Here is an 11,270-nt window from a genome sequence, read left to right on the forward strand (position 1 = left end):
TTTTATTTTGAAAATTTAAAAATTATTTTGATTTTTTTGTAATTTTTGTTAAAAGAGAGATCAATTTACTCATTTTTAAAATTGAAAAAGAATAAATGCATATTTACAGTAATTTATTATTCGAATTATTCGAGATATTCAAATTGTAAAATTTAACTCGATTTGAACTTAAAATTCAAATTACTTATACGTGTTAACTTAAATAATCTAATTCGATTAACTTGATATTAAATCTTTTTTTTAATTTTTTCTAATGAAATCAAATTTTACACCCCTATATTCAAACTCAATCCATAAGGAAAGGAAATCCACTTAACTTTTTCCAACTCAGCTTTAATAGACAAACAGAAAACGACATCGTTTGTATTTTCCCTGTGTAATAATAATAATTTTTCTTTTCCTCTTTCAAGATTAGCCAAATAAGCGTTCTTCAATCGAAACCTTAGAACCAGAAAAAAAAAAGGGAAAAAAAATCTCAGATTTTCTGTCAAGGTAACCCCAAAATTTCTCTCCTTCACTTCATTTTTGTAGTATCTCCATTATAATTCATATGGGTTATTAATTTTCTCTCAAAAGATTAAAGCTTTGTCTTCTGTTTGTTCTTTGGAGAGAATAGATTCTGTGAAGGATCAAATCAACAAAACAGAAAAAAAGAAAGACCTTTTCTTTTAAGAAGAAAGTCTTTGCGGTTTTAGTTCTTAACTTCTTATAGTTTTGGTTGGTTAGTTAACTTTAGATCTCACTTTCATGTCTTTTATTCTTGTATTTGAATTACTGAGAATTTCTTTAAAAGCCCTATTTGCTACTAATAGTACTATAATAGAATATAAGATATTGATGGGATTTGAGGAAAGATTTTTAATATGAACTCTTTTTCTTGGTATTTAGCAACTACTTTTGATTTTTATGCTGTTTTTTTTTATGATTATTTGAATTATAACTGTTTGGGGTTGTAGTTTTCACCTTGCTCAGGAACCTTTTGCAAAAAGTAGCTACAGATCTTTCATTGAAATGAAGTTTCCGGGCTGGCCAAGAAAATTTCTAGCAGAATCTAGTTTGAATTTGCATTAGAATTTGTGGGACAATTGAATTGATCATTCCATTTCTCTTGAGAGCTTAGCATTAACCATTAAGTGTGATGAAGTATAGTTTAATGGTGTAATTGGCCTTGTTCCATAGTAGTTTATCTCTATGTGATCAGCTAGCCTAATAAAGCGGTAGCGTTTTTTTTTCTTTTGTTTTTGGGATCAAGACTATACTCATTAAACTTTGGACTTCACATTTACTTAAACCTGTTTGGTATTCATGTCATGTGCTCTAAATTCCAAATTATTTCAGACTTCATAATTCAGCAGTTAGAAGTGTGATTGCTTTATAAACTTACAATCAATGGTGTTCATGGATACTGGTTTCGGCATTGTAGGAAAATATGGAATCGAGTAGGGGTCAAGGTGGAATCCAGCAGTTGCTTGCTGCAGAACAAGAAGCTCAGCATATTGTCAATACTGCCAGAAATGGTAACTACTCTATTTGTTGTGTTCAACAGATTTATAGATTAAACCCTTTAAAGCCATTTGTCTAGATTTATTCTTATAGACTGATATCTATGTTTGTGTCTGTGTATGCCTGCAAGAATTGGTGAGAATAAGGAGAAAAGAAAAGTTATCTTCTTCATGAACTCGATGGAGGAGTTGGCTTTGTCATTTTCTCTCATATTTTTCTTGTGTTTGCATGTGTGTATGCATGTGGTCATTCGCATTGTGTCCTGATATGCATGGAATTGCTTCTGCATGCATTATTATTTTTTGTATTCTCAAAGTAGTCCTTGGGGTTTGTTTTGGTTCATTATTATAACTTTGCATTTTTAGCTCTAAAGTAATTTGTCTCATTTCTTAATATTTTTTGAATTTGTATCTTTAGCCAAGATGGCTAGGCTGAAACAAGCCAAGGAAGAGGCTGAAAAGGAGATTGCTGAATATCGAGCTCAAGTGGAGAAGGAGTTTCAGAGGAAACTTTCCGAGGTAAATATTTCTTGTTGTTTAACTAGGATAAGCATCTGGCCCTTCTTCATTTAGCTTGTAAAGTGTCTCGTTATCTCTCAAGTTTGTTAATGAGGGTTGCCTTGCATAATAGTAGCATCAATTCATTCTCTTAAGCATATATTTCTTAACTCTCTTTCTGATGCCTGTCTCGTGTTCATCAAACAGAGCAGCGGGGATTCGGGTGCTAATGTGAAACGCCTTGAGAAAGAGACTGAAGCAAAGATTGACCACCTGAAAAATGAGGCTGCAAGAATATCAGATGATGTTGTCCAAATGCTTCTCAAGCATGTAACAACTGTAAAGAATTAGGCCCCTTGAGATGGCAAACATTCAATATATGTTACTGTTGTTCCCCTGCATGATGTAATATTTGCTTTGTTGCCCTCACCTGGTTTAGACTCTGGTGAGTAAATTAGACCCTTTTTATCAGATAAATCAGTTTGAGAACATGTAGGACAAATTGTGTGCCTATCTATTTATGCTGGGGAAAAGAGCAATAAAGTTTTAATAATGTCAATATTTTTTGCATTCTGAACCTAAACTTAATGGCTGAAGATCAGATTCTCATGCATATACATGATTTTGCAATTATAACATAGTTTTGAAACTAAATTCCTTTGAGACAATTGGTTTGGAGCAGCAGGTGTATGGTTATGGGAATCCAAGTCATCCAAGCACTCCTAGAACAATTATTTTCAGAAGTGCAAAAGAACCCTTGCTTTATGATCTAAAAAGAGGAAAAAAGGATCCCAAACACCAAACAATGTGGCTCATTGAGCTTTGTGTTACATTCATTGAGCTTCTTTCTTACTCTTTCCATGTCATTCAAAAACCCTGCTACCTTCACCAAGTTTAAAGACAGAAAAAGTTGGAAAAGAAGTGGCCTTTTTCAGGTTGAATTCTCTGCCTGGAGCTTGTGTTTAGCTATATGCCAAATTTGACAACACAAAAGCAAGGGAAACAAAGGGGGAAAAGTAGTCTGGGAGCACAGTCAGCTTGAAGCCAACTTGACTGTGACTGACTACAGCTTGATTCAATTAGATATCTCCCTCTTTTTTAATCTTCATTTTACACACACACACTTCCTTTTCTTCTTTCTCTTAACATTTCTCAAGTATGCAAACTACAGTACTCTTATTTCGACCTGGAAAAAAAATACACAATTTGCAGATCATTTTCAGGACAGCAATGGAACTGTTTGAATAGTACCTCAAAAGAATCATTGGTTGTTTCCCTAGGGGAACTAATAAAAAGTGATCAATAAAAATGATTCCTACCCTTTTTATCTTTCACTGTTGAGACCCCATCATCACCCCAGAAGAATAATAAGCCCAGCAAGTCAAGAATATGTATGTGTATATGCTGAAAATAGGTAATTGAAAGCTATAGTTTTTTCTTTTTCACATCAATGTTGGATTCTGGAGTTACTTTCAACAACATACAACCGGGTAATATTCACCATGTTCTAAGTCAAAGTTGACACCTGATTATTTCCAATAACTGCAAACATCGCATTTCCTTGTCGAACACCTACTGATGCCATGTTCTTCACTAACATACCCTCTGTTTCATTCACCATTGCATGGAATTCCATTAGCTATATAGACCCAAGCCACTTCAAGGAGTACAAATTTAGTGTAGGTGTTTGATATGATTTTTTTTTCAATTTTTTTAATATATTTAAAAAATTATATCCTTTGTTGCTAAAATAAAATATTTTAAAAATAAAAAAGAATAGACTAAATAACTTATGAAGGTTTTGGGAAATAACTAGCAATTTTGGCATATATGCCAGTTTTTTTTCTAATTAGGCTTATAAATCGTTTTTTTTTTAATTTAGGGAAATAAGTCGTTTTGGAGAGAGAAATGAAAAGCTCCTAGAGTTAGGATTTTAAATATTTTTAGATTTAGGGTTTAATATTTTTAGGTTTAGGGTTTTTAAAAAGGGTTTTGAGTTTTCAACGGAAACTTCAGAATTTCATAGGCAGTTTTGAGGAGTCGGGATGTAATAATGCACCTCTAACACATACATTTCATATGTCGTGGCGAGATAGGACCATGGCCTCGAAACTAAAATCCATTCTGGGGAAATTTAGTTTCGAGGTGATTGTGCTTGATAAGATCAGGGGTTGAAGTCTAAGTGGAGGTCCCAATCAGTGGCCTTTAAGTATAATCAGGGGCCAGTTGACGGTCATTACACAATCAAGAGTTCAAGCTTTTTTGATACCTCACAAATGATCCATTATATATATCATACATAAGATTGATGTCATAATCATAGGGGAAAATGAAGGGATTTTTTAGTGTAATCAATGAAATTTTTTTTCTCTATTTTCATGCAATCGGTATCTTTAACTTTTCATTCGAAGGCTGACACCGAGGTGGAAACAAGAGAACTCTCATAGAGAGAGCGAATGTTTTGGCAGAAGTAGAGGTCGAACTCGGGTCAGTGCAATAATGGTTGTAGTTATTAGTAGGTTGTTTAATAATGGCAACCATTGTCAGTTTGAAAGGAGCATCACATTTACTCCACCGAAATAGTTGCTTCACACCTGAAAGTCTTCCTGCGTCCATGACGGTGCCGGCCTTCGGATAAGAATGAAGGTTAAAGGTACCAGCTACCTAGAAATGGAGAAAAAAATATGCCGATTATAGTGGGAAGGCCCACAATTTTTCCTTATTAATTATGCCCTCAAACTTTTGTATGTTATTTATAAGGCAATATTTTCTGGTATCTAATAAGTTTGAGCTTGTCGCCACGTAACGACTGTCAACTAACTCCCTATTATACCTCGATTCATGATCGCATAACGGTCGTCGATTGAGACCTCTACGTATACTTCCACCCGTGATCGTACAAAACAAAATCACCGTGAAACCTAACTTCCCCAAGATAGGCTTCGGAGATAATGGTCTCATCGCAACATAATATATGAAATGTGTATAACTCAAAGCGATATCGCATCACTGACAATTCAATAATACCTCAAACATTAACAAAAGAAATTTAGCGACAAATTTTTAACACCGAGAAGTGTTTTATAGAAGAGGGATAGAGAGGCTGTGGGAGAGGATGTTTGAAGGATGATGAAGTATATAGTGGAAGACCCCTTTTAAAAGCGTGAGGAAAGGGTTGGATTGTAATGTAGAAATTTATTGCGGCCCAAACACGTTGTAAGACTAGCATCTTTTAGGAATATATTCAAAACGTGCTTAAAATCAGCTAAAAATAAGACGGGCAGGTACTTTTAGGAATAATTGATGCACATTTTAAGGCATCGAATACTCTAGGAAACTCTATTTTGATGAAATTATATAATTTTAGGAATGCGTTTCCAAATAACACTTTACATTTCATCATCATTGTTTGATGAATGTGTGTATTGATAAACAAATTTCAAAGTACGTATACCTTCTTTCGTTGGCTTATTTTCCTATTAAAGGGATGTAATTTGCATAACTTAGACACGCAGTAAATTAATATAAAAAATTTGAATTGTTGAGTTACGGAAGTCGGGTGTACTTTTGACAACCTACTACTTATTTTTTGGTTTTTGTTAATCCAGTTTGTAATCGATATTAAAATGAGTCGACGAATGAAATCTGATATTTACTATAATGGTCAAATATGTAATATAGAGGTTGGGGTAGTATTTGTAGGAGCATAGTCCGTGGAATTGGCGTTCAATTGTACTATTCAATTGTATGAGTTGTAGCCTAGAATCAGAAGAAAAGTCGAAGGATCAACCTGGGGAAGAATTTTGAGGTTACAATGTAGATATCTTACTTTCGTTGACCCCTATAGGTATGACTTATTTGATATGAATAGCGAGCTACAGCTCAAGATAGTTATATCATCACATGCCTCAAGTACAAATACTGTAATGGAGTTATATGTCGAGTTTGTCATGGTTGATAGATCTGGCCCATCTTCTGCTACTATTTAAGCTAATGTTGGAATCAAAGTTGAAGTAGAAAGTCCTACTACACGATTGTGTGATGGGTTTACTAGCTTGTTACAAAGCTTCTACTACAATATCCCTGAAACATTTATGGGTAGACACTCATTGGTCTCTAGTATGAATCTAAACTTCGTTGGCCAGTACTAGTCGGGGTATGAGCATAACCCAAATCTCGACATTTAATTAGTGTGTTCAATTTCGACTTCGATGCGGGCTCAATGTTATGGGTTAAAAGCACTTATACTGGGGGTTCATCGATGTACACTAGACACCAACCTGGTGCAGATTTTTGCGGGCACATAGATTACAGAAGATTTGCTCCTTTCGACGGGGATTAACAAGGGTACACTAAACCCCTTACTTAAAGGGGACAGTGAAGACGTAGATCAGGAAGAAGATACAGGTGATGAACAAAGGACAACGAATGCAGTTGATGGGGAAGAGTCAGGCCTTGAGCTAATCAGGTAGTATAATCTGGATGGTTTAGAGGTGACAGTATTTTTTGAATTGGAGATGGTCCCAATAGAGATAGAACCTTACGGGTCTAATGATGATGACTCGGACAATGCTCTATATCCAGATCTACGATATAGAGCTTATGAACCTTTGCCCCATATAACCAACATCGACCTATCGGCCGAGGGTGGTTTAAAGTTTTCACGTCTACCGCACAGAACACCTTGCCATGTAAGCATATCGCGTGATGTATGAGTACTAGAAGTTAGAATGAAATACCCAAACAAAGATATTAGAATGAAATACCCAAACAAAGATACTTTTCTTTCTGTACTGAAGCGGTATAGTTTCAAGAATGGCATCAACTACCATATCACGAAGTCTCGTTCCGAGAAATTAGAGGGAAAGTGCGCAGTTCGTGATGGGAGATACAAGTGGAAAATCATGGTATCTTTATGAAAGAAGACCGGGTTGTGGATGATAAAAAAGTATTCCAGTCCACATACCTGTGTTGTGGTAGGTGCAAGTCAGAATTATCCTAGACTAGACTCGGATATTATTTCTGACATTTTACTACTGATAATGAAGGTGAGTCCGAGGATTCTTGTCTTGGTGTTGATTGTGAATATCTATAGTCAATACGACTACACACTATTATACTACAAAGCGTGGTTGAAAAATAGAAGGTTATTAATAAGTTGTATCATGGTTGGGATAATTCGTACAACTATCTATGGTAATAGTGTCAAATATTGAATCGATACGTTCTAGGTTCCATAACCGATCTGGAAACACACCCAGCATACTTCAACGATCGATTGGTCCCTGGGAAAAGATTATTCCATTAATTCTTTTGGACCTTTGAGCAATGTAGAAAAGCTTTCTGGCATTACAAGCCATTGGTACAAATTGACAACACCTGGTTGTACGAAAGGTATCAGCATCGATTGTTGATTATGTTGCTCAGGACGATAATTAGAGGATTCTACTGATTATGTTTGCAATAACTCTTGAAGAAATGACTGATGATGAGGATTTATTCTTGAGTCAATTGTGTCACCGCATTTGCTCGCAGCTCAACAAATATGTCATATCTGATAGGGGAACCATAATCTTGTCCGCGATTGAGCAACATGGTAGCCTTTGGGATCGCACCCATCATAGGTACTGCTTACGACATGCCGAATCCAACTACCATACAAAATTGCTTTTGAAAAGTGAGTAAGATACAGTCACCAACATAGGTATGTAATTAGCACTACAAGTACAGTCATGCTATACCTTATTTCATTTATTGATTGTATTCATGAGTATGTTTTTCTCGAAAGGTTACAAGCTTGTCTAACATCGTTTCTATGAAATGTTGAACAACTCGAGCGCCATCAACAACTATGGTACGACATACCTCACCAACATACCCTTGGAACAATAGGCACAATCCTATGACGAGGGTTTACAGTATGGGCACATGACATCAAACTTAGTCGAGTATATTAATTTCGTACTAAATAAGATACGTCATTTGCCAATAATCTCGGTTGTGAAAGAAACATACTTTCGCTTGGCTGCATTGTTTCCAAAGAGGATGTAATGAAAGAAATCAGTCGAAATACAGTGAAAGTGAACACTATGTATGTAGTGTGCCACTTGCATCGGAACTTGAAATTTCGAGTCACAGAGCATGCTAGGCCGAACTAAGACATGTAAGGGGCATTATATTGTGTCGACCTAACAGGAAGGACTTGCAACTATGGGAGGTTCTAAACACTTCGATTCCCATGTGTAGATGTAATTGTTGCATATGGAAACCTAAGAATTGAGTACACACCCTACATTAATGATGTGTGCAGTCTAGAATGTATGCAAAGAGTATGAAGTCTTGAATTCTCATCCGTCCTTGATGAGAGTACATGGCTACCAGTGTCTAGCGCATTGTACGAGTTGGCACCGAACATAAACCTGCGTTGCATTCAGAAAAGATGACCAAATACCACCCTGATATGGAATAGTATAGATATTAGGGAGAGGAACGACAACAGAGGTTATGTAGGTACTGTAGGAACCCAGGGCATACAAAAGTAACATGTTCTACGATGAGGGGTGCTTTGGAGCCTCAATGTCAATAGTATTATTTTCTTTCAGAGAATATATTCATTATAATGCTTCCATTATTCTAGTGTTCCAAATTTGTTATTTCTTATTAACTTACGCATAACTCACTTTAAAATGTAATGAAGACAAATATAATGTTAGAATGAAAATTTACGGTTTCTTTATTTATGTCATATATATTTACATCGTAGTAGTAATAAAAAAATACATTAATTGTGTCATTGGAGAGAATGTGTACTATAGGGTGATGGATGACAGACGCGAAGAGAATTTCTGTGCACAACCAGATATGCGAACCTATAAACTTGATCGCTGCTATCATCCTCATTCTCATCGCCTTCACCCTACCCTCTTGCTTATTTCCGTCTCTACCGTCGTCATCGTGTTCATCTTGGTTTTCGTCTTTGTCTTCGTGTTCATTTTCTCCTTCCTCTGTGCTCAAGTGCGGTGTTGTCCTACCCTTCTATTGTGTATCCTTTACTCCACTGACAAACGGTTGCATCGATGGCCCATCCCGATAAAATAATGATGCAGGCAATGTTTGGTCACTATCAGCGTGTAACAGTAAGGTACTATAAAACCTGGATATGTTGGTATTAACCCGGACATGATATTGACCTCGATTGTTGAATCAACATCTGTATTAGTGTTGTCATCAATGATGGTGCATGTGTTGGCATCTGGCCCGACATTTGAGTCGACATCGACATCCGTGGAGGTGTAGTATGCAAGGACGTCAGTGGCCCAAAATATGTACTTGTAGGAACAGAAAAATTAGGCACGTGTGGTGGTAGTGCGTAATACAATACTTGTGGAAAAAACACGGGGTTAGTGAAACGAACATGAATAAATGGATTGAACTAGTCTAGATATTGCGTAGACATAAGCAACACTTCTTCGGACGAAGCTGATGACAAACCGGTCATATGACTGCGTCGAGCCTTACACTGTAGCTGGGACGATCGTCATTGCCACTTCTGACAAAGTTGCCTACTCCTCATCTCCACTAATAGTAGATACGGCTTGCTAGTGACTCTGAACCACATCAAGTACTCCAAATAGGCCGCTGTGTCCGTTAAGAAAAATGGTTCGCGAATGGGTAAAAATTTTATCCATGATCCTAAGCCTCGATGTAGTCCTTGTGAACCTCTCGCCAATTCTCATTGTTCTTCCTCCACTTGTCCAACTTGTGCAGCTCTTTCAAGTCTCGCAGTGGTGGCAGAATTTGTTGCCTCCATCCTAACTGTCGAATCACCTGGTCCGATTCATGCATTTCCACCATCGCGTACACTATCAACATTTTCGAGTCCCACATCTCCCGGTTGGCCAACATTTTTGATAGGATGTAAGATAGGATATCGATGTTGGCGTATGACATCCATTCAAATTGAAATGCATAATTGTAAATTTTGTACATTATGAAATTTTATTTTACAAATCATTGCGTAATTAATATAGATTCGAAAGAATAAGTAACTAACATCGACTTTCGAGAATTAATCTAACAGTAGCCTAATAATTTTCAACTCTTTGGGTAGTCCCACGTAACTCAGCCCATGGTTTCACTTGTAAAAGCTATATGTTAGTTTAGACATCTAATAAATAAAAATATTTACTGTACAAACTACGTATTGATTAATAAATTATTTTTACCTTGTCACCATCGGAAACATATATGGGTTGTTCACTTGGGGACATAAAAATAGTAGTCACCACCATGCCTACGACAGCAGCAAAAGCAGACAACCATCGGTTGACATCATATCTAGTTCGGCGACCCAATACAACTCCTAGTATAATGTGACCAATATGGCTAATACCTAATTAAGTTGTCTGTATTCTTTGAAGTCTACTAAATGTAGTAGCCACCTTACGTGCACTAAATTTTAAGATTTCCCGAGCATTAAAATGCCTCCGATTAATTGAAGGATGAATTCCTGGGCATATTGTTTTTTAACAACCTTAATCGCATGTGGAAGAAGCTTTTCAAAAATTTTTGCCAACCAATTTATCAATATCCGATCACCATCAAACTTGTTCGAGACCTTCTCTAATAATGTTGCGCATAGATCCTCTTTATCGAGAATGATTGCTTCTCCCGTGACAATTGGCCTACCTACCAACAAATCTAGTTGTAATGCCACGTCCTCCAGTGTGATTGTACACTTGTCGCATGGAAGATGGAAAGTGTGTGTCTCAAGCCTCCGCCTTTCCACCAATGCGTTGATGAGTCTAGGATTGAGTTTGCAACCCCCGAGCATACGAGACGTATGCAAGAATCTCACCTTTTGCAAGTAACCATGAATTTCAGTGATCGAAGGTTTTGCCAAATTATGCATGAAAGCCTTTAAAACATGATCATCCACCTATTTATAATGATAGAAAAATTTATTTTAATTTTTAAAAAATAATTTAAAATTAATATAATAAAAAATAAGGAAAATTAAATTTTCGTCTTACCATTACTGCTTGAGCGCGGAAATGTGATTGTCGTCGAAACGAATTAGAGAGGTTGTCATTCGTGAAAACTTAATCCGAACGAATTAAATACGGAATAATTAAAAAAATTAATATTTCTAAACAGGAATATCGAAAAATTTAGAACAAGGACCTGAGAAAATTGAGAGAGTTAGGAGATTAGAAAGAATTGAAAGAATAGGATGTGAGTGAAAAAGATAAATTTGGGGGGTATTTATAG

General features: G+C 36.2%; 1 protein-coding gene across 3 annotated transcripts; it reads left to right on the top strand.

Moving 5' to 3' along the window:
- The first annotated feature begins 288 nt into the window (after positions 1 to 288).
- On the top strand, positions 289 to 2,559 carry LOC107948358 (V-type proton ATPase subunit G1). Of its 3 annotated transcripts, none has more exons than XM_016882866.2 (4): positions 289 to 492; positions 1,424 to 1,517; positions 1,921 to 2,021; positions 2,208 to 2,559. In XM_016882866.2, exons 2-4 carry the CDS (start codon positions 1,430 to 1,432, stop codon positions 2,349 to 2,351), a joined length of 333 nt encoding a protein of 110 aa, XP_016738355.1. In that variant the 5' UTR covers positions 289 to 492; positions 1,424 to 1,429; the 3' UTR covers positions 2,352 to 2,559. The 3 variants fall into 3 exon arrangements, with proteins under 3 accessions (XP_016738355.1, XP_040967020.1, XP_040967021.1); XM_041111086.1 differs by having other exon boundaries at positions 369 to 721; XM_041111087.1 differs by having other exon boundaries at positions 369 to 717.
- Positions 2,560 to 11,270: the final 8,711 nt, after the last annotated feature.

The sequence above is a fragment of the Gossypium hirsutum genome, chromosome A04 (genome assembly GCF_007990345.1).
Source record: "Gossypium hirsutum isolate 1008001.06 chromosome A04, Gossypium_hirsutum_v2.1, whole genome shotgun sequence".
In the NCBI taxonomy this organism is placed as follows: domain Eukaryota; kingdom Viridiplantae; phylum Streptophyta; class Magnoliopsida; order Malvales; family Malvaceae; genus Gossypium; species Gossypium hirsutum.

Coding starts and splice junctions, on each gene's coding strand:
- LOC107948358 (XM_016882866.2), top strand. CDS start 1,430: ATGGAATCGAGTAGGGGTCAAGGTGGAATCCAGCAGTTGCTTGCTGCA. Junction 1,518..1,920: donor TGTCAATACTGCCAGAAATG/GTAACTACTCTA, acceptor TTGTATCTTTAG/CCAAGATGGCTAGGCTGAAA. Junction 2,022..2,207: donor TTCAGAGGAAACTTTCCGAG/GTAAATATTTCT, acceptor TTCATCAAACAG/AGCAGCGGGGATTCGGGTGC.